At 56.8% G+C, this 26,177-nt stretch overlaps 2 protein-coding genes across 5 annotated transcripts; both read right to left on the bottom strand.

Moving 5' to 3' along the window:
* Positions 1 to 53: 53 nt before the first annotated feature.
* ARHGAP33 (Rho GTPase activating protein 33) lies at positions 54 to 13,397 on the bottom strand. Its single transcript, XM_012774992.2, has 21 exons — positions 13,290 to 13,397; positions 11,132 to 11,229; positions 10,959 to 11,043; positions 10,495 to 10,575; positions 10,252 to 10,389; positions 9,733 to 9,825; positions 9,075 to 9,197; positions 8,913 to 8,990; positions 8,761 to 8,827; positions 8,620 to 8,679; positions 8,386 to 8,538; positions 8,201 to 8,303; positions 6,718 to 6,862; positions 6,556 to 6,638; positions 6,363 to 6,470; positions 4,976 to 5,121; positions 4,187 to 4,340; positions 3,957 to 4,102; positions 3,798 to 3,872; positions 1,786 to 2,457; positions 54 to 1,694 (listed from the first exon to the last, which is right to left on the bottom strand). The coding sequence occupies exons 1-21, from the start codon at positions 13,293 to 13,295 to the stop codon at positions 436 to 438; spliced, it is 3,873 nt and encodes a 1,290-aa protein (XP_012630446.1). The 5' UTR covers positions 13,296 to 13,397; the 3' UTR covers positions 54 to 435.
* A 3,137-nt stretch (positions 13,398 to 16,534) lies between these two features.
* On the bottom strand, positions 16,535 to 25,999 carry PROSER3 (proline and serine rich 3). 4 transcript variants are annotated; one of them, XM_012775005.3, is made up of 11 exons: positions 25,851 to 25,999; positions 25,009 to 25,084; positions 24,492 to 24,694; positions 23,533 to 23,660; positions 23,321 to 23,421; positions 22,575 to 22,657; positions 22,337 to 22,476; positions 19,714 to 19,901; positions 18,505 to 19,597; positions 18,333 to 18,414; positions 16,535 to 18,181 (listed from the first exon to the last, which is right to left on the bottom strand). In XM_012775005.3, exons 1-11 carry the CDS (start codon positions 25,859 to 25,861, stop codon positions 18,040 to 18,042), a joined length of 2,247 nt encoding a protein of 748 aa, XP_012630459.2. In that variant the 5' UTR covers positions 25,862 to 25,999; the 3' UTR covers positions 16,535 to 18,039. The 4 variants fall into 4 exon arrangements, with proteins under 4 accessions (XP_012630459.2, XP_012630460.2, XP_075849126.1 ...); XM_012775006.3 differs by having other exon boundaries at positions 24,492 to 24,677; XM_075993011.1 differs by lacking the exon at positions 25,851 to 25,999 and having other exon boundaries at positions 25,009 to 25,831.
* Between the last annotated feature and the right edge of the window lie 178 nt (positions 26,000 to 26,177).

The raw sequence follows: 26,177 nt of genomic DNA, 5'->3' as shown, positions 1-26,177 counted from the left end.
ATCTGTCCCGTTTATTCATTCACCAAGCCTAGCCCCAGCATGACACCGGTGGCCACATTTTCACCATTTTTATTCATTTTGTCAGATGGTTTAGTGGGGTGTGTGTGGGGGAAGGGCAGGAGCTGTCCCCCCGCCCCTGTGCACAGGTCAGGACATGCTGGGGGCTCCGGAGGGAAAGAGAGGACAAGGCGTCAGCCCAGCCCTCCCTCGGATTTGTGCGAGGGCTCCCAGGGTGGAGGATGGTGGGGGACGGGTGTACCCCTCAGCCCAGGGTAGGGAAGCTATGATTATTGGTTAGGGACTCACTCGAGAAGCAAGTTACAAAGTTAGAAACTTGGGGTAGGGGTTGGGACGCAAGAAAATACAAAAAGGGATTGGGTTGGGGCAAGACCCAGTGAGGGAGGAAGGAGGGAGGGAGGGCCTCCCAGCCGCAGCTCAGCAGTAGCTTCGGGTCTGGCCCTCAGGGTGGAAGGACCAGCTGGGAGTGGGGTAAGGGGGTGGGGGACCAGCCCCCTCCCCTCTTTGCCCTCCATTTCTGTACAAGGACCCTCGGTGGAGCTCGCCCCCCCTCCCATAGGCTGGTGGGGCTGGCCTGTAGACCAGGAGGGGCTCGGGGGGCCCCCAGGGCGCAGGCACCCTGTGAGGGGTTCGGGGGCCCCAGGGTGCCCGCTGTTTCTGAGGGAGGCGGGGGGCGGGGGGGCCGGGATCGGAACGGCTTCGGGGGTGGGCAGGAGGGGAAGAGGAGGAGGAAGAGGCAGGGGAAGGACCCCTGGGCCCTAGGGACAGGTTGACATAGAGGGGCTCAGGCTGGGTGGGGCGCCGGGCAGGGTGCTGGGAGGCTGAGTAGCCAAGGTGGTCAGGCGGGAAGCAGGAGGGGGGTGGCGGGTAGTTGAGCAGGAAGTTGGGGGACCTGTGGAGTGGTGGCGACTGGCCGACCATGCCATATGAGGCATTGAGCCTATCAGGGGGCATAGAGCGAAAGGGACTCCAGGACCGGGTGGGGCCAGAATAGGGGGACCCTTCACCTGCCCCGATCTCATAGTACAGGTTCTCTGCCCTGTCGAGTGGTGCAGGAGGGCCCAGGGAGCTCCTCCAGACTGGGGCTGGGGAGCTAGGCTGGAAGGACTGGGGGCCCATGGGGTATAAGCCTGGTTTGGGGACCCCAAGGAAGGGGGGCAGGCACTCCCTGGGGGCTGGTGAGAAACCAGGGGTAGAAACCTGTGAGGGGACAGAACATGGGGACTGGGCTGCTGTCTCTGGCATATCCCTGCACCCACCACCTGCCCTGAGCTGGGCACTGACTTGGGCAGGGCCTCTGAGTCCCCTCCTTGAGGTCCCCATGGGCCGCTGGCCCCTCACCAGGCTCCCATCACTTTGCTGCCTCGGTAAGTAGGATGGGGGACCCAGGGCCCAGGCACCCTGCTGGGCTAGGGAGTGGGGGGGTGGCCCACTCCCTGAGGTCCCCAGGGGCTCCCCACCCACCTCCAGGGACAGTGAGCGGTGGAAAGGGGAGTGGGGAGCAGGTGGGGTGCCCCCATGCTCCTGTTGGGTCTGTCGCTCGGCCACCTGCTGAGCCCGCTCAGCCAGGGCCAGGGCCATGAGGCGTGCTGGGTTCTTGGGGGGCGGGGGTGGGGCACCCCCAGGGCGCAGAAGGGTCAGGGGTGGGGGCAGCAACGGTGAATCCATACCGGGACCTACACAGAAGGGAATGGAAAGGGGGCTCAGCTGGGTCCTTGGGCGGCCTCAGGGTCTGCGAGAGTGCGGGGCGGGCTGAGCAGGACTCACCGTGCTGGCTCTGGGCTCCTCGGGGACCGGGCACTGCCAGCTTGCCGCAGATCTCCTGTTGGCAGTGGTCACTCAGCTGAGCCTCGGCTCCTCGCAGCAGCAGGGGGATGAGATGGGGGCGCAGGCTCGGGCCGGGGCTGAGGGCTGGGGTCGGGGAGACTGAGGCAGGTGCTCCCCCAGCCCCCAGCAGTTCTAGGACAGCGGGTGGCACTGATACAGCAAGGGGCTCTGAGATGTCCAGGGCAGCAGGGGACGCAGGGCTGGTGGGCTCACGGGGCGAGAGGGCCTGTGGGGTTGCCCTGGGTGGGAAGGCAGAGGCAGGGGCGGGGGGTGCCGGGCTCGCAGGAGGGGCAGGGTCCCCGGGGGTGGGGCTACTGCAGCGGAAGGTAAGGGGATCGAAGTCAAGCCCCCGGAGTCCCTCCAGGCAGCGGGGTGGGCTGAAGTCCAGCTCGTCGCCATCATCTAGCCAGGCGGAGGTGCGGTGTGAGGGAGACCCAGAGAGTGCCCCCAGCCCAGCTGCTGAGGATGAGGAGGATGAGGAGGAGGCCGAGGAGGAGGATGACGAGGAGGAGGAGGAGGACAGGCTCTCGCAGGAGCCGGCAGGTGCTGGGCCCACGGGGAAAGCATCGCTGCTGGAGTGGGGGCGCCGCAGCCTGTGCAGCCTCTGGAGGCCTGGAAGGGAGCGGGTGGGGCCGTTAGGGGTCAGAGGTCAGAACTTCCCATAGGCACATATCAGCGAGAACGGGGCGCACAGCTCAACAGAAAGCTGGGGAAACAGCATGGAGAGGCGCTTCCCTGGACGGGCCCACGATGGCTGTGAATCCAGGCAGGCTGTTCAGACAGTGCAAACGGGATGGCCACTTTTGGAAAACAACTGCGCCTGGGCCTGCACAGCAGAACGTGTGCATGGCCGACGGGACAGCACCTTCACTCCCAGGAATGTGGCAGAGCTATCTCCCAGGAGCGTGAGTGTGGCAGGGATGTCCCATAGGTGCCCCAGACCCGTCAGCAGCAGGCTGGATGGGCACTCCCCTGGGGCATCCACGCATGGAACACTAGAAGCCACGGAGAAGAATGAGCCTGAGCTACAGTCAGCAACGTGGGTGGATGGGAGCTTGCAATGTAGTGTGGGTAGAAAAGTCAGGTTCCACATACAGTGTGAGACCCCTTTCTTTTTTTTTTTCTTTTTCTTTTTTGAGACAGAGTCTTGCTTTATTGCCCAGGCTAGAGTGAGTGCCGTGGCATCAGCCTAGCTCACAGCAACCTCAAACTCCTGGGCTCAAGCGATCCTTCTGTCTCAGCCTCCCGAGTAGCTGGGTCTACAGGCATGCGCCACCATACCCGGCTAATTTTTTTTTTCCCTAGATATATTAGTTGGCCAATTAATTTCTTTCTATTTTTAGTAGAGACAGGGTCTCGCTCTTGCTCAGACTGGTTTCAAACTCCTGACCTCAAGCAATCCGCCTGCCTCAGCCTCTCAGAGAGCTAGGATTACAGGCGTGAGCCACCGCGCCGACTAAGACCCCCTTTTCTTAAGGACATCCTTTAAATAAAGCTTCAAAAATGACAAGAACTGAGCGCTGTGTTATTTACACGCACACCTGTATCTGACAAAACCCTAACGGCCAGGGAATGAGGACCATCAATCACGCTGAGAGGATGCCTCTGGTGGGAGAAGCAGCGGGACGAGGGGAGGGGCACACGGGCAAGGTACTGGGGAGCCTCTGGTTCCGGCTAGGGGGTTCTTGGGTGTTCATAATAAATATTATCTAAAATTATTTTCCAAAGGAATGAATAAATACAAGACTGGTTTAAAGGGCCCTGCATGAACCAGTGCTCTGTGTAATGAACCAAAGGTGATACTTTACCTGACTCGTTGTACCTAAACTCCAGATTAAAATTTTTTAAAACCCTAAGACCCCCAAATATGAATTATGATGTTTGAAAGCCAGACCAGGGCCCCGGTCCCTCCCAGCTCCACCTGAGCATAAGCAGGGCTGTCCTGTGCTCACCAGCCCCGCTGGCCTGCGATGACAGGGACTCCTCACTCTTGGCAGATCTCAGTGTGACCGTGTCAGGTCGGCTGCCTGCAAGGAAACACAGGAGGGGTAGGAGAGGAAGGAGGACCCGCCACCGCCACCCCCCGCCATGCCAACTGCAGGGCCTCTGACCTGAAGGCTGTGGTGGGGCGCGGGTGCCTCCCAGCCAGGGCAGGGGCTTCTTTCGAGGGACACTGGGGCCCCGGCCCAGTGCAAAGAATGTCCTCCAGCTGCTACCCCCGGGCTTGCGCTGTTTCTCCCCTCTCTCCCCTTTCCTCCTGGCGTGTGGGTGAGAGACAGGAGGCGTCTGAGGCACCAGGGCCTGCAGTCTGCCCTCGCCCGCCCCCCAGCACCCCACTCACCTTTCTGCGGGTGAGGCCGGGGCCTTGGGAGCTGTGGGCTCAGTGGGTGTCCCCAGCCGGCCCTGGGTGCGAGCCTGGGCTTCTTCCAGCGTCAGCAGGCGAGTGGAGGGACTGCTGCCCGCAAGGGACTTGGGCCTGGGGAGGAGGCAGCGGCCTGGGGAGTTTGGAAAGGAGGGAGCTGTCAGCTCTGGGGCCACCCAAGGCCACAGGCAAAGCCAAGCGCTACAGCCCAAGCCCCGGCCCGGCCCGGCCCGCAGCGTGCCCACCCGGGCTGGCAAGGCAGGGGCCAGAGTGGATCAGGCGGGAACGGGCGGGCAGCAGGCAGGTGAGGAGGGGTGAGGCAGAACGAGCTGATGAGGAGGCAGCTCCCAGCAGCCAGGGAGGGCAGAGGCTCTGGCTTGTTACCTCGGGCCAGGGGGCCCTCCGACGTGCTGGATCCTGACTGGGCTGGGGTCCGGGGCAGGGCGGGGAGTCTGGGCAGGGCCTGGGCGGGGTCAAGTCTGGGGCCCTCCCACCTCCTCCCAGGTGGACCCCTGGCCCCAAGCGCCCCCAGGAGCTACAAGGGGTGGAGGAAGAACGGCGTCCTGGCCGAGAAGTGGGAATCCTGAGCGTAGGAGCTGAAATGAGAAGGAGGGGGCGCGGGGAGGGATAGGCGGGGCGGGGTCCTCAAGGAGCAGGAGGGAGTCCAGCTCCAGTGGGGCTGGGATGGGGGTGGGCGCCCACCTGCCCTCCCACTGCAGCCCTGACGAGGGGCAGTAGCCAGGACGCCAGGGGGCGTGATGGGCGTACCTGCAGGATCAAGACCAGCGGAGGTGAAGGTGTCACTGAACAGGACGTCCACGTGGGTGAGCAGAAATTCTACCACCACTGACTGCACCCGAACTTCCCGGAAGGCTGCCGCCCCGCCCAGCCCCACCGACTCCAGCTCCATGGACCTGATGGGGAAGAGGGAGGCTGACCACACCTGGAACTAGGTTCTCAACCTTTCCCGAAATCTCCCTCCCCACGTTCCCCATCACAGTCAGTGCGGTTCTTCTACGGCTCAGGCCAAACACCTGGAGCCTTCTCTTCCTTCACACCCACATTCAATCTGTCAGCAAATGCTGTTGGCTCCACCTCTAAAATCCCTGCAGAATCTAAGCTCTTCTCCCCTCCACTGCCCCCACCCTGGCCCAGCCTCCATCCCCTCCTGCCTGGACATCCCAGCAGCCTCGTCCCTGGCCCCTGCTCTGTCCCTGCCCCCACGGCTGCTCCCCATCCGCAGCCAGAGGGAACCTGGGGATACCTGAGTCAGATCAGGGCCCACCTGGCTCACAGCTCTGCCCAGGCTCCACCTCACTCCAGGTAACAGCAAAGTCCTCAGCTTGACCCATGTCACTGCTCTGTCTGGTCCCCATCACCTCTATGACCTCATCATCTCCTCTGCAAGCCTCACTCACTTGCTCACTCAGTTCCAGCCACACTGGCCACCCTGAGGTTCCTTCGACACCCCAGGCACTGACTCAGCCCTGGACTCATGCACTGGCCATTCTCCCCCCCCCCCAGGTCTTGACTCAAATGTACCTTGTCAATGGAGTCTTCCCCATCCAGCTTATTTAAAATTGTGAGCTCCTTCTGTGTAGCCCAGGTCTTTCTTTCCTATTCCCCCCATATTTCTTATGCCCACCCTCTGACGTGCCATCTATTTTGCTTATTTACGTATCTGTATCCCCAGAAGAATGTGAACTCCTCCAGGACAGAGAACATGCCTGTCTTGGTCACCATCAAGCCCTCCAGGGCTTACCCTGCTGCTGGCTGTAGAAAGATGTACTGAAGCTGTCCCTGCCACTCTAGCTAAAACCTTCAACCTCCACGATCCTACGCGCCCCCTTTCGGCTTCCTGTCCTCCTGTTTGGTGCTCATCACCTTCAGACACTATTATGCTGTGTCTTTCTTCTTGATGGTTCACTGTCCATTTCCTCTAGGGGACTGTGGCCCCAGCAGGATGTGTCCCTCGCTCTGCGTCCCCAGTGCTAGCAGTGGGGCTGGGCACATGGGAGGCACTTGACAAATATGTATTAAATGAATGAACGAGAGAACAGAAGTTGGGCAGGTCCCTGAGGAGGTTTTGGGGGAGACCTGAGGCCCGCCCGGAGGGAGGGAGCTGAGGGTGCAGGCCGGCGAGCGGCCAGCTTACCGTAGCAGGTTGGGTGCCCAGACGATGGCCAGGTTGCGGGCGTGCATGCTGGTGTTGGCACTGTGTCTCGCCATGCGAGCCAGGTGTCTCAGCAGGTACTCCAGGGTCCTGGACGGTGGGAGCAGAGGGCGACACCTGAGCCTGACCTCCCTGGGAACCCCGCCACAGCCCTTGCGGGCCCCTCCTGGGTTACCTGTAATGCGGCGGAGGCAGCTGCTGGATGACGTCGTGGACGCGCACCAGACGCTCCTCCTCCCCGGGCACTGACATGGCCTCCTGAGGTTGCGGACAGGCGTGATGAGGACTGCACAGCTGCGTGCCGGCACCCTCCCACCTTGCCAGCTCCCCGACTCACGCTGAACTTCCCGTAGAGCTGGTAGGTGAGCAAGGGGTTGGGCAGCTCTCGGAAGTAGAGCTTGCAGAGGGAGGACACGCTGTGGATGTCCTGCAGGAAGGCGGGGCCGGACAGTTCGGGGATCCTCTCACTGTCGAACTCATGCCTGAGACCACCGCGTCAAGGAGGAAGAGGCAGGTCAGAGGCGGCTCACCCAGCCACGTTCCTCCTGCCCAACCCCCCAGCGCCCGCAGATGGGTGCCACCCTCCCCCCCAGGTCCTGTGCTGGGCTCTTCAGAGGCAGAACCTTACTGAACTCCCCAAAGACCCTGTGCAGCAGGGACAAGAAGAGGACACTGAGGCTCAGGAGGGAGACAGCTCTGCCTGTAGCTACCCTGACTCCAGGCGTGACCATGCTCCTGCCATGAAGTGCTAACATTCTCTTGGCTTTAAGAGGTCACTAGAAAATGTGGATGAAATCCCAGCATTCCCCTGCTCACAGCTCTGGGGGGGTGGGAGGGAGCACTGCTGGCGGGAAAGCTCCCACCCACGCCCACCGCCCACTGCAGCCTCATGCTCCCACTGCTCCCCAGGCTTCATGCTCTCCTGTCAGCCCCTCACTCTTGCCTCCCTCCTCCCCACCTCCAGACTGAGCCTCCTGGCTCAGAACCCTCCCAGCTCCTCCCTCACTCAGAGCTAAGCCACAGTCCTAATAAAAAGGCCCTGCAGGTGCTGCCCTGATGACTTTCCGGATATCATCCCCCGCCACTTTCCCCTTCCCCCTGGCTACTCCCCCACCTGTGACAGCTTCTCCCAGGATTCCCACTCGCCCTGCTCCCTCCCCTCCTGCACGGCTGGGGGGGGGCTGCCCACGCTTAGAACTCAGCTTCTTCCTGGCTTACTGCTGCAGTCCTCCCTCCCCCGCCTGTTATTCTCGAAGCACTTGCCATCTTCTAGTAAACTCCCGTCCCTGTCTGTCTCTTGCTCTAGCAAGAGAGGGCAGGGGGCTCTGGTTGTCCCATTCACTGCTGTGTCCCCAGTGCCTAGAATAGTGCTTGGCACACGGGACATACTCAGTGAAGGCTGATCCCTCCGCTTCAAACACTAACTCTACTCCAGGTGTCCTCAAACTATGGCCCGCGGGCCACATGCTGCCCACCCAGGACATTTATCCTGCCCGCCAGGTCTTTTTGCCACCACTGCCTGTCCTGCTTAGCAGCCGACTCGTCCCGGGCCCACAGTGCGCACTCTCTAACAGTCTGAGGGACAGTGAACTGGCCCCCTGTTTAAAATGTTTGAGAACCCCTGCGTCTACTCTCACCTTTCGGGCCTTAGCTGCGGTGTCACCTCCTCGAGGAGGCCATCCCTGACCCCAGCTTTGGTCCACCCCAACTCTCTGCCCTCGTAATTCCTGACAACTATGTCCCTGGCGTGTGGCACCCAGCTGGGATACAGACGGTGCCCAGGCTGTGCTGTGGAAAGGCGGGTGGTGGAGGGGCCTCACCGGAGCCTCTGGATGTTGGAAGACACGCCTGAGAGCCGGTAGATCCCGTCTACCACCCCGTGGGCCTCGATGAACTCTGAGCAGCAGCGCAGCACCTGGGGCACTGGGAGAGAGCCGCAGGGTCAGGGCTGGCCAGGTCACACCCTAGGTGGCGGGGTGGGGTCTGCAGGTGGGCCGGGCCTCACCGTCCTGGCCCGAGTTGCTGAGGTGCTCGCCAAGGTCGCAGCCGAACACCCTCTGCCGCAGGATCCCCCGCTGCCGCAGCCGCTGCCGGGACGGGCGGGAGCGCATGAAGGTGCGGAGGAGGCCGGCCAGCTTCCCACGTGGCCGCGGCACAGCTGTGGGGGCAAAGACAGGCCACGGGGGTCAGTGCAGCCACGGGCCTGGTGGGGCAGGTGCGCGACCCTTGTTTCCGTTACCTGAGGTCAGAGATGCGATGCCCTGGGGAGCCGGGATGCCGCAGGGGGGACCGTCGGCATCTGTGGGGGAACATCGGATGGAAAGGATGGAGGGTAGGCCAAGGGAACCGGACGGGCCCCCAGTCTGTGCATGGCACTTACCGGCCTTTAGGCCCGGACATGGCCGCTCCGTGAAGAGTTCCACACACTCGCTGGGGAAGAAACCGACCTGAGGAAGGGTCATGGTCAGTGGCTGGGCCACCCTAGTTGGCACAGTGCCCTAGCCCCACCTGTGCACCCCCAGCCAGGCTCACCTGGAAGCCTCGCTTGCCCCGCCACCAGCTCCGATCCTCCGTGGGTGGCATGTCGATCACTGAGACGATGTCTCCCACCTGGGAGAGAGCAGGTGGGAGGAAGGAGTCAGAGGGGCAGAGGAAATGGGGAGCCCAGTGGAGTTTGCTCCCCCATAGCCTCACCTCGAAGGACAGCTCGTCCGGTGCCTGGGCTGTGTACCGCTTGATGACGTGGGCAGCGGCCACAGCGGGGATGTTGAGGGAGGCTTCCTCGCTGAGCAGCAGTCGCCGGCCATGATTGTCCAGCTGCAGGGGAGGCGGGACGTGCAGAGAGTGGCCGGATGAGTGTTAATAAAGGCGGACAAGGCTCTTCCGTGCCCAGTGAAGCTACTGCTCTGTCACTCAGAGCTATTGGCCAAACACCTAAATTCCTGCCCCCTCTAAAACAAACCCTTTCTTCCCCGTCACGTGTCCCAGGACCCTCCTGCCCCCAGGTCGTCCCATCCACCCTGCACCTTCATCCTCACAGCAGACACTGCACGTTTGCTCCCTAAAAACCCTCTGGCTTAAGTCCCTCCACAGGCAGGTGTTCTGTGTGTCACAGCCAAACCCAGTTCTAACCGATGCACCTTCAAATCCTGACGTCCCCACAGGGACACTCGCTAACACCCCCATCCCCCCACCCTCCCTCCCAGGCGTGCGCCCACACAGACACTAAAACATCAGTGCCTCCTCCACTCTGGCTCCTTTCTTTTCCGGGCCCACACACACTCCCAGGCTAGCTCTTGCCCCTCAGACACCCCCACCCACTCTGAGCTCCAAGCCCCTTGCCCGGGCCCACCTCCATCCAGGTGAGCACAGGCCCGCAGTTGAGGTTACTGTCCACCAGTCCTGACAGGGTCTCCAGGTACTGCAGCAGCAGTGGCACCAGCATCTGGGGGCAGGTTGTCAAGGAGGGCTCCTGTGAGTGGACCCTGAGACAGCCAACGGTCCTCCCGCACTGCCCTGGCTTGTCCCTGGCAAGGGCTGAAATTCAGCCTGAACGCGTGGGTGCCGCTTGGCTGTTAGGACTGAAATACTGGCACACCAATTGGTAAATAGTCTGTCCCAAGCTCCTGAGCGACCCAGCATGCTGACCCTCCAATGAAACCCCCAGGACCTCCTCATGATGCTGAAACGAAATGAAGCCAAATGTAGCAGAACCCTACGACATTTCTAAGGCTTCTCCATTTGGACTGGTTGGGACTTGGGCCATACCAGTGTTTAATATTTATCTATCCCCCTGCCTTGATGGTCTCACACATGGCTGGTGAGGACACACTGGTGGCTGAGGCAGAGGCTGAGACGACATGCAGGTTACCTGGGCAGCCCTAGCACCCTCTGGGGGTGGAGGGAGCTCTGGAAGGCAGGAAAACCTCCGGTCAAAGATGCACCGGTGGAGGTGAGCGTCCAGGGAACGGAAGTCATCGTAACTACGGAGAACCGGCCAGGAGCGGCCCTGAGGGAGCAGGAGAGATGGAAAGGAGCAGTGGGCCCATTATAATGAGCTGAGGACTAGGGTGGCCAGTCACTCAGGCTAGATGAGAGGCAGGGGTGGCCTCACCTGGCAGGTCACCTGTACGCCAAATACCAGCTCGTTCTCTCCAGAGAAGCTGGGACCTTCCCGGTCTGGAGACAGCAGGAGCTGCAGGAGGAGACAAAGGCCTAGGTGAGAGCCTCACTTGTCCCAGTCGTCCCCTAGGCTGGCACTATCTAAGAATGGGTTTGGGTCCCCCTCCTGGACCACCCCCTGGAACGGGACTGGTGATTTGTTGGTCAGAGTACACGACTCTGGCACCAAGCACCTAACTAAAAGACATCTAACTAAAAGTTGTTGAATGAATAAAAGAACAAATGGATGAATGAATGAGCAGCTCTCCCCATCTGCCCTACCCCTGCAACTGCTGCTGCTGACTGCTCAGATGCGTGAGCAGCCAGTCGCAGGGGGAGCTTTCAGGGTAAGCATCTGACATTGTTGCAGGAGTGGGTGGGATCTCACCTTCCCACCTGGGTACAAAGCCCCCATACCTGAATGTGGCCGAAGTCAACATTCTCATAGTGGAAATGGGCACAGTCGGCCAGCCGGGGGAAGGGACCTCGAGGAGCTGAGAGCCTGGGGACAGGTGACACATTACCAGTGGCTCCTCAAGGCCCATCCCCCCTGCCCCCCAAACTGAGTCTTTCCCTCCCTCACCCCTCACCTCTTCCCAGGCTTCCCCTTCACATTGGGCCCCCCAGTGGGGGGTAAGGGCTGCACTGAGCCCTCTCCGGGGCCATCCAGGCTGTCAGTGCTGCGAGCCTGTAGAGCAGAGAAAAGAATCAGAGGCCCCCAGAGATGGGAGCAAAGAGACAAGGAGAGCATTGTTATCTGCCAGCCTGGGCCTGGAGGCCCCGGTGGCTGCACACACGCCTGAGCGTGGAGTAGGAGAGTAGGTCAGGGGGAGGCGAGGGCTGGGCTGAGGATAGGCCTGCTTCTTCATGTGTGGTCTGGGGTGGGGGACTGGAGGAGCAGGGGCCAGGGCGAAGCAGGCAACAAGAAAGAGAGCATTCTGGTGCCATCTCTCCCTGTTTAAAACCCTTCTGTAGCCCCTGCAGAGTACAGTGACTTCCTGCCGCTGTCTGGACAATCACAGCTCCCTACTCATCAGCCTCCTGCTTCCAACCTCTCCCCTCCCACCAGCTAGCTTCTTCAAAAGAGGCAGAATCATTTTCACAAAACACAAATTTGGCCCTGTTTCTCCATGGATCCCGGACCTTCAACAGCTCCCTGTTGTCTTCAAGACAAAGTCTGAATTCCCTGGTTTGCTGATCAAGGCTTCCCTGAGCTGGTTTCTGTTTACCTCTCCTGTCCCATCTCTCCCCATCACCGCCCCTCTCAGAGCTCTTGAACTTTTTTTGGTTCTTTTTTTATTTTCTTTCTAGCTGATAATCAGGAAGCAGAGCTCTTGAATTTCTAAGAGTCCAACAAAACACCATTTTTTCATTTCCTCCTAGGCCTTTGCAAAGGCTACTTCCTTGGCCCGAAGCGCGAGTCCCCACCCTCTCACTAGGGTCATTCATCCTCACCTCTCAGGTCTCAACTCACTTGCGCCCCGCCTCCAGGAAGTTCTCCCTGACCCTCCAGGCTGTGCCAGGAGTCTCTTCTGGCCTCTCTCCATGCCCCTGAGGTTCCCCCATCTCAGGCTCCTTCACAGTCCTGAGCACTCTGAGATGCCACTGTCTGGTGACAAGTCCATTTCCCCCACTGGACTGTGATCTCCCCATAAGCAGGGCCCCAGGCTGAGGCCCCCAGCATGTCCAGCACAGAGCTGGGCACATAATCGGTGAGCTTCACAGATAGGATTGTGTCTGATTCCTCTCTGGGTCCCCAGTTCCCGTGGCCAGCCTCCTCACACAGCAGGGGCTGGGTAAAATATGATGAATAAATTAACCAGCTGCCAGACAGGGATTCACCAGACCCGGGCTCTAGCTTCTCCCTCCTCTATATCCCAGCAACCCCGAGTTCACTCTTAGGTCTCACCCTCAGGGTCTGTTCCCCGCCAGCCCATGAAGCTCCCCATGGCAGGATGGGATCTGACTCTCTCTGTGCCTGGAGCATGGGGCCTGCACAGAGGCGGTCTCAGTGAATGTCTGTTAAGTGAGGGAATGAGGGAATGAATGGATGAATGAGCGGGAGCAGTATGGTGGGAGAGGGAGATGGCGGGGGAGGGGGATGAGGACAAGAAGATGGAGAGGACCCAAGGATCAGGCGGGATACAGTGCTGATTTGTTGGGGTGGCCTAAGGAGGGGAGTGGCTGGAGAGATTGAGTAAAGGTTCAGACTGATTGTGGGGCGGGGGGACTGAGAGGGACTAGGATGGGGTGAAGGCGAGGGAGCAGGAGAAGAAAGGGGTCAGGCTGAGGATGGAGCCAGGTGGGGGTGGGGCTCAGGAATGAGAAAGGGGCTGTTGGGAGGAGGAGGGGGCTAGACGGGGAGGGGTGGGGGCTGGGATGAGGATGCCGAGGAAGACGCGGGGCTGGGGGCTGGCGAAGGACGCAGGGAGCCCAGCAGGCCCCCGAGGGGCCACTCGGGTGGCGCGGGTCTTTCCCTGGACCGGCCCCGCCTTCTCCCGAGCCCCGGCCCTCGGCCACTGTCATCCCCATTCAGGGCGCGGAAGGGGATGCACGCTGAGGGGGCGGGGTCGACGTGTGGGCTCCGACCCAGGACCCGCCGGGGTACGAGGAGGACCGCGACGAAGGGTGAGGGGCTGCACAGGCCTCGGGCTCGGGCGGGGCCGGGGGCGGGGCGCGCGGGGCGGGGCCGCGCGCGGACAGACTGACACGCGGACCGACGGACCGACGGCCGCACGGGTCCCTCACCACCATGGTCGCGTAGCCTCCTCAGGCCCCGGCCGCGTTCGACCCCTCGCTCATCATCCTCGCAGCCGCCGCCGCCGCCGCCATGGCGACACAAAGGGGAGGGCGCGAGCCGCGCGCGGGCGGCTGCAGGCCCCGCCCCTAACGGCTGCCCGTGGCTCCGGCGCGCGCCCCGCGGGGGTGGAGAGTAGCGGGGACGCGGCGCCGCTTCTCATTGGCTCCACCCTTGGCCGTAGGAGGACGCCCCGCCCACCTGGAGGCTTTTCATTGGCTTCGCCTTGAGCCCCGTCCCAGGCTCTGTCTCTTCGGTCCCGCCTCCCGAAGTTTGACAGCGCCACGCCCATGCCTGCTTTTCATTGGCTGTCATTCCCTCCCTGAGACACACCCCCAGGTCCTTTATGCTTTGCCTCCAACACTCCTGACACCGAGCAAGGGACCCTCCCCTTAGTCCGCTCTCAGTGACCGCGCCTCTGACTTTCTTAATTAGATTCTCCCACGGCCTCGGGGCTTCGCTCTATTCCTCAAGCAGCTTTTCAAAGTCCCTGTCCCTAAGAAAAGAAAAAAAAATAAGAAAAAAAAAAAAAAAGATGAAAAAAAAGAAAAGAAACAAAAAAAGAAAAAAAAAAAAATAACAAAGTCCCTGTCCTTTAGTCCCACCTTATTTCTGACCCTGACCCTACCCACAGAACCCTGAGGTTGCTCATTCATTGCCTCAGACACTCAGCCTGGGACATAGCCCAAGGCTCTCTGCAGCTTGGCCTGGCCCTACCCATTGGACATTTTTTTTTTCTTTCCTTATCTCATTCTTTTTTTTTTTTTTTTTTTTTTTTGAGACAGGGTCTCATTCTGTTGCCCCGACTAGAGTGCAGTGGTGTCACCCTAGCTCACTGCAACCTCCAACTCCTGAGCTCGAGCGATCCTCCTGCCTCAGCCTTCCGAGTAGCTGGGACTACAGGCCCGCGCCACCACACCCAGCTAATTTATAAAGTTTTGTAGAGACTGTGTGTCGCTATGTTGTCCAGGCTGGTCTTGTACTCCTGGTCTCAAGCCATCCTCCCATGTTGGCTTCCCAAAGTGCTAGGATTACAGGCATGATCCACCGCACCAGTCCTTACACATTTTGTTTCCTCTTCTATTGCCTGTTACAGGCCGGCCTCCAGTCTTGACTCTTTTTTTCCTAGGGATAGGTTTTGCCCACAATGCCAGAACATTGTCATGCTTCGCATAAAGCCAATCCAAAATTGTCCTGCCACTGACTGAGTGTGCTCAGAAAACACCATAACAACACCCTTTCCAAAAGCACTCTCTTCATTGGTCATACCCTCAACAAGGTCCTCACCTCAGCGGGTACCTATGCACTTGGTTCATTCATTCATTCATTCAAAAATTCTGATCACTTAATTAGTGGATATGTCAATAACCAAAACAGGGAAAAATATACCCTACTCTCAATGGAGCTCAAAAGCTATGGGGAGAAGATAGACAATGAACAAAAGGCATATTTAAAAATATAGAATATTAGAAAGTGATCAGCTCTATGGAGAAAATATTAAGCAGAGGTTGGGGAAAGGGAGTGCTGGGGGAGGGGTAAATGTACAGTTACTTATTTCAACTTATTGAACCTGCTGACCCCACTCTGGTGGCAGGGATTTCCCACATGATGCTCCCTCTGCCTGGAGATTTCCCCCATCACCCCCTGCTGTCGTTTTAAAACGCGGCTGCAAATTTGTTGACACTCCTCTCATCAAGAGGTGGAGTCTATGCCTGCTTCCCATGACTCTGGGCCGGATTCAACCAATAGTGAATAGTAGAATTGGCACTATGTGATTTCCTAGGCTAGGTGATAAAAGGCAATGTAGCTTTTTTGTTTTGTTTTTGTTTTTTTCTTGAGACAGAGTCTCATTTTGTTGTCCAGGCTAGAGTGAGTGCCATGGCGTCAGCCTAGCTCACAGCAACCTCAAACTCCTGGGCTCAAGCAATCTTCCTGCCTCAGCCTTCCAAGTAGCTGGGTCTACAGGCATGTGCCACCATACCCGGCTAATTTTTTCTATATATATTAGTTGGCCAATTAATTTCTTTCTATTTATAGTAGAGACGGGGTCCCGCTCTTGCTCAGGCTGGTTTTGAACTCCTAACCTTGAGCAATCCGCCCACCTCAGCCTCCCAGAGTGCTAGGATTACAGGCATGAGCCACCGTGCCCGGCCACAATGTAGCTTCTCGTCCAGTGTTCTTGCCCACTGGAATGACTAGCTATAGAGCCAAGAGGCATCACGTGGGAACTGTGCCTATGTTGAGGCAGCCATGCTTCAAGGAAGCCCAAGCTAATGGAGGCATGTATGGACATTACAGTCAACAGCTCTTGCCCAGCCTTTGAGTCATCTCAGCCCTGGTGCCAGAATGTGAGTGACCAAGTTCTGGAGGATTCTACCTCATAGCTGTTGTCACCTTTGAGTCTTCCCCCAGACATCATGGAGCACAGATGAATTATCCCCAACTACGCCCTGTCCAAATTTCTGACTCACAGAATTCATAAGCATAATACGATAATTGTTTTGTGCCACTAAATTCTGGGGGGAGTTTGTTATCCAGTAATAGTAATGAGGATGGCCCCTTGTCAACTAGATAATTTCTCCTGTCCCAGCTAAAGTGTAACTTCCTCGGGAATCCTTCTGGACCCCACCCATGCCCCAACTAGATCTGGTTCTGCTGTTATGAACATCTTTCATTTCTCCTTGTATCTAAACAGCTATTCCCTTCTTGTTGATTTCATTTAAATGGTTTGTTCAAAAGGCTGAAAACAAATATTTACCATATCTGTGACATAAAACCTAAAAACCTATCTTATCCCTTCTTTTTGATAAAGATATCAAAACAATCCTGATTATATATTTGCCATCATTTTTTTTTTTTTTTTTTGAGACAGAGTCTCACTTTGTTGCCCAGGCTAGAGTGAGTGCCGTGGCATTAGCCTAGCTCACAGCAACCTCAAACTCCTGGGCTCAAGCAATCCTTCTGCCTCAGCCTCCCAACTAGCTGGGACTACAGGCATGCGCCACCATGCCCAGCTAATTTTTTCTATATATATATTAGTTGGCCAATCAATTTCTTTCTATTTATGGTAGAGACGGGGTCTTGCTCTTGCTCAGGGTGGTTTCGAACTCCTGACCTTGAGCAATCCACCCGCCTCGGCCTCCCAGAGTGCTAGGATTACAGGTGTGAGCCACCGCGCCCGGCCTATTTGCCATCATTTATTATGAAAAGTTTCTAACATACAGCAAAGTTAAAAAATTTTACAATAGACACCCATATATCTACCGCTTAGATCCTACCATTAACATTTTACTATATTAGCTTTATCTCATCCCTACCTATTACTCTATTCATCCATCAACCCAACTAATCTTGGGTGCATTTCAACATAAACTACAGCTATTAATGTGCTGTCTTCTAAATATTTCAGTGTGCATATCTTTAATTAGAGTTCAATATTTATTTCTCTTTTGAGGTAAACTTTACATACAATGAAATTCACAAATTTCACTGAGTTTGATAAATAAATACACCTTTGTAACCCAAACCCCTCCCTAGCATGGCAACTGATTTTTTTGCATAGACTCTAAAGCAAATGTCAGACAGAGAGAAAGAGAGAGAGAAAGGAGACCAGGCAGACTGTGTCATCTTTTCTAACTGAATGTTGGAAGTTAAGCTGAACCACTTTCTCTGCATTCTATTTGCTGAGGGGCCCAATTTCCAGAGGAAGGGACATAACCTCTTCCTCTTGATGGTAAGTGTATTAAAGAATATGCAGATATGTTTACAGGAACAGTAAATTTTTCAATAGTCCAGATGGGAGGTGGTGATAGCCTAGACCAAGGTGAGGGCAGTGGAGGTAGGAGGAGTTGAATTCTGGACAAATGTGAAAGGTAGAGATGGCAGGATTTGCTGGCCAACTCACTGTGGGTGGGAGGGAAGACAGAAGTCAAAGGCCATAAAGGCTTTTGGCCTAAGCAGCAAAAGATGGTGCTGAAGAAAGTGGGGGAGAAGCAAGTTTAGAGGGGAGATTGGGAGCTCAGTTTGGGACCTATAGAATTTGGGACAACTCTTAGACTTTTGGGTGGAGATGGTGATGATGTAGGAGCCCACGGTTTAATGGCCAGGTCTAGGCTAGTGATAGAAATTTGGGCTCTATCGGAAGACAGACGAGATTCAGAGTCATTAAGACAGACAAGAGCACCTGGGCACGTGTGTAGATAGAGAAGGCAAAGCCAGGGCCCTGCCACAGGCCACAGTTGACATGCTGGGGCAATCACCAAAGAGGTAGGGAGAAGTGTTCTGGAAGCAGGAGAAGAAAGTGCTTCAGAGGAGAGAACAGCTGCATCAAATGCTGCTGTGGCACAGTAGGATGTGGACAAGGACTGACCATTGTCCCACACTCTGATGACTCTAGTAGCTTCATGCCCAGAGGACAGTCCCTTTGGTCCCACCTGAGAGAGGACTCCTGAGTTGAGAGTCAGAGAAGGTGGGTCCTAGTCTTGCTTGAAGTCTTGCCTGGAACCCTTACTCTCCCAAGCCCCAAGGAGGATAAGATCAGAAAAGAAATTTTTCTTCAGTGGTCAGGAAAGAGCCACAGCAGGGAGGGGAGGCATTCCTTAAAATGGCATGACCCTTGGCCATTCCAGAACAGCCCTTTTCTCAGAGATAACCTGTAATCTGAAAAACATGTTTCATCGGATAAAAGAGAGTTTGTACAATTCAAAGTCGTCTGGTCTCCAGGGAGGCTCCTTCCCTTCGCAGCAGCCTCCTTGGGGACCTAGGGGGCGACCTGGCTGGAGGGGACCGAGATCCCGGGTCTTCCACAGGGTTCAGCAGGAAGGATAATCGGGCATCCACTTTCCTGGAGAAAAGTCGGGAGAGCAGAGGCTGGGGTCTGTGCTCAGAATGAGGGTCTAGAGCTGTGGACAGGGCTCTGGGGAAGGGGTCCAGGAGGGGTGGGCACCTAACGGGGGCCTCAGAGGATTCAGGGGCCCAGTATGGTAGATCCTCACCTTTTCTCCCGACGCAGCGCTGCCCTCTGGGCCCTTAGCACCTGCAGCACAGGGTCGTCCTGGAACTCACTGCCATCAGAGTCTAGGGAGAAATGAATGAGCTTAAGGGGACCGAACTCTTAGGAAGCGGACCCGCCACTGAGAGTGGGAAAGGCTCCAGCACGCAGCTCACCTTCAGCAGCCTCCAGAAGTCGGGTGGCCTGGGACAGCAAGTCCTCTGAGGGGGCGTGGTCAGCAGCCGATGGGGGCGTGGCCTCAGCTGGAGGGGGTGGGGCCTCGGGCTGCCGATGCCCCGCTTCAGGGGAAGGAGTGGCTTTGCTCTTCCAAAGCACTGACACCGCTGGGGGTGACACAGCCTTGGCTTTACAATGACACTGTGATTCAGATAAAGGGGGCGTGACCTCTGAGAGAGGAGGCATAACATTGGTTTGGGGGTGTATGGCCTTGGCTTTCTGCGGTTTAGCCTTGGGTCGAGGTGGGCCCTCCAGGCGAGGGGGCGTGTCTTCCAGGCTGTCAGGGAACAGCCGAGCTGTCACTACTTGGCCCAGAGCGCCCCTGAGCTGCCCGCCAGGACTCTCCCCAGCTGTAGCGACTTGCTCAACAGCCTCTCGCTGGGCCCTCCGAGGCTTGGGGCCCAGTCTCTTGGGCTGGGCAGAGCTGCTTGGCTCAGGGGTGGGTGGGCTCTGGAGGGCGGCAGGGGTTGTAAGGATAGAGGCCAAGGGAGCTGAGGTGGAGGCCGGGGGCACTGGGGTAGAGGCTAGGGGCGCCGGGGTGGAGGCCGGGGGCACCTGGGTGGAGGCCAGGGGCACTGGGGTGGAGGCTTGGGGTGCCGGGGTAGAGGCCGGGGGCGCTGGGATGGAGGCTGGGGGCGCCGGTATGGAGGCCAGGGGCACTGGTATGGAGGCCAGGGGCACTGGGGTGGAGGCTTGGGGCGCCGGGGTAGAGGCCGGGGGTGCTGGGATGGAGGCCACGGGCACCGGTATGGAGGCCAGGGGCACCGGGATGGAGGCTGGGGGTGCTGGGGTGGAGGCTGGCTGCGTGGGAGGAACAGCCCCAAGAGATACCCAGGGACTGGACTGTGGGGCCCAGAAGAATCCGTGGGGGCTGGGGGCCCAGTAGAAGTATGGAGAAGACACTGGGGGAAAAGGAGGCCTCTCTGCATAGAAGGCCTCTGGGGGACCAGGCCGGGCTAGACCACCCCACAGTGGGAAGCAGTTAGGCTGAGTTCCCAGAGAACCAAGGGTCTCCACGGGGGCACAGGAAGTCTGTGGACAGATAGGAGGAGAGATCTGAGAGGGAGAGAAAGTGGATAGAGGGTCCGCAGTCCCCCTCAGACCGCCGCTTCCTCCCACTCCCCTCAGGCTCCTCCCTCCCGGCTCACCTGAGTAGTGAGGGCAGGGGTCCGGGACGACACCCAGCTTCCGTCACCCTGGCCTCCTCGAGCCTGTTCAAGCTTCCGAGCCTGTTCAAGCTTCCGCCGCTGCCGCCACTGGTACAGGATGTCATCCTCTGGCCGAAGGGGTGCCCGGGAAGAGGCTGGAGCTGGAGCAGGGGTGGGGGCCGGGGCTGCTGTGGGAGAAGTTGAGGGAACAAGGGTGAGGCAGGGATGGGGTGACCAGCCTGCACACACCCACTTGCACTGTCCCAGAGGGTTTTCCAGACAGGCTCTCTAGACAAGGGGCCAACTCCTCTCTGGAGTGGGCAGTGGGGAAGGGGACAAAGTCCAAGGAGAAGGTATTCCTGGTCTTCTCGATCTGCTGTCATTTAATTCTCCGTTCACTGAACAAATGTCTATGGAGCTCTTACTAGGTGCCAGGCACTGTTCTGGACATTGGGGTTACAGCAGCGAACAAGACAGAGGCTCCAGAATCTGCCCACCCCACCCCTCCAACGGCCCTCACCCCACTCCACTCACCCCACTCACCCCACCTGAGCCTCCTTCCTGGCCTCCCTATTCTCCTGTCCTCCCAATCTGTTCCCCACTCTGAGCCAGAGGGAGCCTGTGAATACCTGAGTCAGATCAGGGCCCTCGGGGTGAGAGTCCCTCCCTGGCTGCACCTCTCTCCTGGCAAAAAGGCACCCACAGTCCCCTCTGCCTGGAACGCTCTTCCGTCCTGTATCACAAGGCGCATTCTCTCATATCCTTCAGTCTTTTGCACAAATGTCACCTGGGGAGTGAGGCCTTCCCCGGCTACCCTATTCAAAATGGCAACAGCCCCCAGTCCTACTATTCCCTATCCTCTGTCCTGTTTCCTTCTTCACCTAGTAGTCACCACTTCCTTCCTTTTTTTTTTAAGGCTGGTCAAGGGAAGCAGTGGGCGTGGCTTGGTCTGCCGTGGAATCCCCAATCCTGCTCACAGGGCCTCATAAACAGTAGGACTCAAATGTTTGGTAAATGAATGAATGAAAAAATTTAAAGCCAGGCGTGGTGGCTCACGTCTGTAATCCCAGCACTTTGGGAGGCTGAGGCAGGAGGATTGCTTGAGGCCAGGAGTTCAAGAACAGTCTGGGCAACATAGCAAGACCCTCTTTCTATAAAAAATAAAAATCATTACCCAGGCATGGGAGTGAGTGCCTATAGTCCTAGCTACTCAGAAGGCTGAGATTGGAGGATCACCTGAGCCCAGGAGTTCAGGGCCACAGTGATCTATGATTGGGCCACTGTACTCCAGCCTGGGTGACAGAGTGAGACTCTGTCACTATTTAAAAAAGGAAGGAAGGAAGGGAGGGAGGGAGGAAAGAAGGGAGGGAGGGAAGAGAAGGGAGGGAGGGAAGAAGGGAGGGAGGGAAAGAAAGAAAGACAAAATTTAACTGCCAAATAACCCATGAACTAATTTCATCACCACTTTACCAGTTGGAAAACTGAGGCTCAGAAGGAAGAGGTGAATAGAGGTGAAGCTTGAAAAGACTGAAGAATCAGACAAGAGAGTCCTTGGGCAGACCATACAACACGCCAGGACACCTTTCTTTTTTTTTTTTTGAGACAGAGTCTCGCTTTGTTGCCCAGGCTAGAGTGCCGTGGCGTCAGCCTAGCTCACAGCAACCTCAAACTCCTGGGCTCAAGCGATCCTCCTGCCTCAGCCTCCCGAGTAGCTGGGACTACAGGCATGCGCCACCATGCCCAGCTAATTTTTTCTATATATATTAGTTGGCCAATTAATTTCTTTCTATTTTTAGTAGAGACGGGGTCTCGCTCAGGCTGGTTTTGAACTCCTACCTCGAGCAATCTGCCTGCCTCAGCCCCCCAGAGAGCTAGGATTACAGGCATGAGCAACCTCGCCAGGCCCTCTCTGTTTTCTTGAGCTTGCCTGTCCTCACCCATGGGTGCCCTGTGAGACCTGGATAGCATCTGTCTCGTGCACCACTGCAGTCCAGGACCTGGGCACAGAGTAATAGTAACTACAGCAGTAAAAATAACCCAGGTCCTTACCCCCATCTCTGAAATCTTGAGAATCCAACAGTTTGATGTTTTAGCAAACTCACACAGCATGTACAGCATCGACATGAGTCTGGGCAGGACGCCAGACTCAAACACATTGATGTTTAGCTGAATCATATGAAACTGCCAAAGCTGGACCATTTTTCACTTACAGAACCAAAAATTTCATATGGTTCAACATAATATATACATGGCAGAAAGTGTGACTATTCACCTTAAATGAGATCAACATATATTACAAATAGCCTCATGTTCTGTAGGTCAGGTTTTGCTGTCAAATCAGGGTGATGCCAAATTTGTAAAAGCCTCTTGAGTCTAAAGCTTTGTGTTCAGAATTGCAGAGAGGATGGCAGACTGGTCAAACTCATGATAGCTACTGTTAACAGACCCGTGCTAGGTGCTGCCTATGTATTCACTGACTCATTTAATCCTCACAACACCCACAGGAGAGGAATACAATTATTAACTCTGTGTTACAGTTGGGGAAGCAAAGTCCAGAGAGGCCCAAAGTCACCCAGCTGGTGGGTGGCAGGGCTGCCCTCAATCCTCGCCTCCCGCCACTTACCGGGTGCCGTGGGGCCAGAGCCCTCGTTGGAGTCGGGGATGAAGTTCATGGAGAAGGGAGAGAGGCCATCGGAGCTGACGGGGAATGAGGAGGTGCTGGCGTCGCTGGGGCTGAGGGAGGAGGAGGAGATGGAAGCCTTGCTGCAGGGAGAAGGTGGAAGTGAGGCAGTGGAGGTCGCAGAGGCAGTGGGCCACCCGGAGCGACAGGAGTGGGCGGGATGACGGGGGAGTGGAGGCACCTGCGTTTGAGCAGCCTGGCAGCTCTGCTCTGTAGGCTCAGCGTCTCCAGGTCCAGCAGAGATGAGTTCCATGTGTTGAGGTTCTGCAGGGTGAGAGGGTCAGAGGTCAGCCCCCACGCAAAGGCTGCTGGGAAAGGGGCTCTGGACAGAGGACCTGGAGTGCAGGTCTGTGCCCTACCTGGTACCCTCACATGCCAGCTTAGAATCTGCTCCTCCTCCTCAGGGAAGAGACCCAGTTTTCCTCTTCAGAAACAGCTTCTATGTGCAAATACTGTTGTTGGAGGAGGATAGATCCCACCTTCCTGACCAGAGTTGACTAATCAAACGTTCTATCCTCTGGTTCACAATGATTGGCTCAAGGATGAGCGAATGAGAGTGAGCCCTGGGGCTTTGGATGGAGCTATTGGAAAAGTCCCCACTTTCCTCTGGAGTAGCTGAATTAATATCATGGGAACCTACAGCCACTGGGGGACATCTTGGCTACTGTGAGGGGAAAGCAGGCCTGAGATTGAGACCAGCAAAGAGGAACACAGAGCCGAGAGAGTTGGGTTTCTCCCAACAATGTTCAAACACCTGGATCCAGCCATGCCTGAAAGCATCCACTCCTCGATTTCTCAATTACATTAGATAACAAATCTTCCCTTTCTATTTAAGCTTCCTTGAATTGGGGATCAGCTCTAATTCTATCACAGGGCTGGTGCTGTCAGTTCAGGCACACAAGGGAGGGAGTGTTTTGGGGATGTCACCTGCTTTATTTCCTGAAGGGGAGCTGCAGCCCGAGATACACTGGCCATCTTGGCAGGATTCAGGTCTGCTGTACAGTGTCTTCCTTCTGGTTCCTTGGCTTCTGCCAAGAAGCCCAATTAAGTTATGAGGGCCAGGAGGAGTGGTTGCTGGGGACATTGATCAGGAAAGGTTTTAGGCTGGAGGGGTGTGGGGTGGGGACTGAAGGAGGTACCTGCTACAAGTTGACTGCTGGGTTTTGGAGACTCAGGTCGCAGCCACCAGAAGTCAGCTGGGGTTGGGCCTGCAGGCTGACGTTCCTCTCGGCTCGTGGGCTGAGCCTGGCGGAACCTGTTTATGTACCTATGAACATCAGGGCCTGGGAGGTGAGTGGAGTGAGAAGACACAAATAATAACAATAATAACCACAATAGGCAATGTTTATCAAGCACCATGGCAGAGCCTGTAGCTGTTTTCCTTCAAGTTGGTTTCCTTTCTTACACAGTAATGTAACTTTTAGCTGGGCACATAGCCACTCTTCTATAGACCACATTTACCAGGTGCCGTGGGGGCTTGTGGCCACGTGACTAGGTTCTTGATAAACAGGGTGTGAGGAGATATGATTCTGGAAAATTGATGTGGTTGAGTGTCATTTTGGTCCATGAAGGAAAGGACAATACCTAAGGATGGGACTGCAACAAGACAGAAAGAACCTGTGCCTCTGACACCTCAACTAGGGGCTCCCCTATGAGCCCTGGTTGCTTCTGCCTGGACTATAGGTGAGGGAGAAATAAATGCTATCTTGTTTAAGCCACAATTAACAAGGGACTCTTGATTACAGCAGCTGAGCCTGTATCCTACAAATCTAAGTGCTCACTACATGAAAGGCATTGTTAGAGATCATTATATATGGTGATTCAGTGAAAGTTCAGAACAGCCCTAGGGAATGTGTTGCTATTAATACCCTCAATTTAGAGATCAAGAAACTGAGGCCAAGAGCATACAGAGAGTAAGTAGAAGAGCTGGGATTTGAACTCAGGCAGTGTAGCTCCGGAGCTCTTAATCACACACATGAAGTGCCTGGTCCTAAAAGAGTGCTGCATAAACAGCTCTGGCCGGGATGAGTATTACGGCTTGCCTTCTCTTTCCCTATAACCCAAACTCTCCTTTCCCCCCAGGACGACTGGTACTTACTTGGCCACCACAGAGTCCCCGCTGTCAATCAGAGGGGGTGGCGTGGAGGCTCCCGTGTGTCCCTCAGTGGTGCTGGGTGGGGAAGGGGTCCCTGAACTGGATGGCCAGGAGTCCTCAAACAGCTCAGGGGAGTTGGGACCTGCAGCTAGAGCCTTGGGAGCTTGTGGGAGCCTGGATCTCTGGGACCTGGATGGGCTCAGGGTCTAGGACAGGGGAGAGCACAAGAAGAAAAAGTGAGGTCCGAGGGGTCATTCCTTTTGGGGAACAAAGACACATGTGAAGCCTCAGACCAGAGGAGAGAAAACACATTCCACAATGGCCAACAATCTAGAGTGAGTGGAGCTGTGACAGGAATCCAGGTGGTAGAGATCGGACAAGGGCAGGGCTGTGAGAGAGGAGGAGGGACTGTCTCTCAATCTCTCATCCCCATCTCTCAGATCACACGTCTTCTTACCCTTTAGTGGCCACTCCCTGGCTACTGGGCTGATGCTTAGCACTCTCTGTGGGATGTCCTCACCTTGGAGCACCAGCTGTGGCTGCCACCCAGGGGAGCATCTCCAAAGGGACCGTCTGGGATGGAGAAAACTGGCAGGCTGCAAGGGGGAAATGGGGATGGCAGGCAGAGCATGATCACTACAACCCTGGGGGAGGGGACTGGAAAGGAGGGCAGAATCAGACAATTCCCGTGATTCCCCATGAAGCGCCGCTGCACATTCAAGACAAGGATGGTGGACGCGCGGTTCCCGTGAGCCCTTGGAGCAGTCTTAACAGGGGAGAACCCAGGAACTGGTAGCCGGTGGTTCTCAACCCTGAATACAGCCTAGAAGGGGCCTTTTAAAGTTACAGGTGCGTGGCTCCCACCCCACACCAACAGAATCAGAATATCTGGAAGGGGGCTAGGCCTCCGCAGCTTTCCTAGCGTCCCAGGCGATTCAGAAGTGGAGCTCAAGAACCGCGACTGGACGCTATCACCGTACGCTTCTCACACACCCTTGGGGACATCAGAAGCGCAGATGGATTACAATCTCCACGATTCCCTGGACTCCGCCTAAGCAAGAAAGTTCAAAGACAACACCCATAGGTGTCTGGGGGCAATTCCCAACTTGCCCTTGAACGTCTTTAGAGGAAATAATCCCTTGGAGCCACTCAGAGCGGAACACAGACGCTCGGGGGACCCCGGATGGTGGATTCTGAGGCTGGAGCGGCCAAAGCCCGCGGGGCATCTTGGGAGTTGTAGTTCCAGGGAAGTTGAGCCCGAGAGACTCCGGACTCGAGCAAACTGGTCCCTAGGCTGTGCTGCTCTCACCCTTGGTCCTCCCCGAGCCCTCCAGTGGTCCCTGAAAGCGGGAGCGGCCTCACCTTGGGTCCATCCCGCAGCTACCCCGGCACTTCCGCCTGCTCTGCTCGCTCACCGGACAGACCCCGCGCGCATCCCTGTCGCTTAGCAATGCTCTGTCGGCCCGCCCCCATCTGGGCGTGTCCGCAAAGGAGGGAGCGGGCCAAGACGGCCAATAACAGAAGGGAAAATAAAAGTAACCGTAAAGTGGCCAAAGGGAGTTGTCTCAGGACTGGTGGTAACGCCTGCCCGCCCGACAGAGCGCGTTGACTGGAGAACCTGTAGCAGCAGCCATGATTGGCAAGGGCGCGGACCAATGGGAAGGATCCGAGGCTGGGCTCGCGGTCAGA

Source organism: Microcebus murinus, chromosome 16 (genome assembly GCF_040939455.1).
Source record: "Microcebus murinus isolate Inina chromosome 16, M.murinus_Inina_mat1.0, whole genome shotgun sequence".
NCBI lineage: Eukaryota > Metazoa > Chordata > Mammalia > Primates > Cheirogaleidae > Microcebus > Microcebus murinus.
Note: the sequence above shows the minus strand (reverse complement) of the source record. Positions and strands in the feature narration are given on the sequence as shown.

Bases quoted from the DNA above. Each gene is read 5' to 3' on its own strand.
- ARHGAP33 (XM_012774992.2), bottom strand. The intron at 11,044-11,131 runs GTGAGGGGTGAG...ACCTGTCCCCAG, and splicing joins AAGGGGAAGCCTGGGAAGAG to GCTCTCAGCTCCTCGAGGTC. The intron at 10,390-10,494 runs GTGAGGCCACCC...CTGCTCCCTCAG, and splicing joins GCGTACAGGTGACCTGCCAG to GGCCGCTCCTGGCCGGTTCT.
- PROSER3 (XM_075993011.1), bottom strand. From the start codon at position 25,188: ATGGGGAATCACGGGAATTGTCTGATTCTGCCCTCCTTTCCAGTCCCC. The intron at 23,422-23,532 runs GTACCTCCTTCA...GCTTCTTGGCAG, and splicing joins CAGCAGTCAACTTGTAGCAG to AAGCCAAGGAACCAGAAGGA. The intron at 18,415-18,504 runs GTGAGCTGCGTG...ATTTCTCCCTAG, and splicing joins ACTTCTGGAGGCTGCTGAAG to ACTCTGATGGCAGTGAGTTC.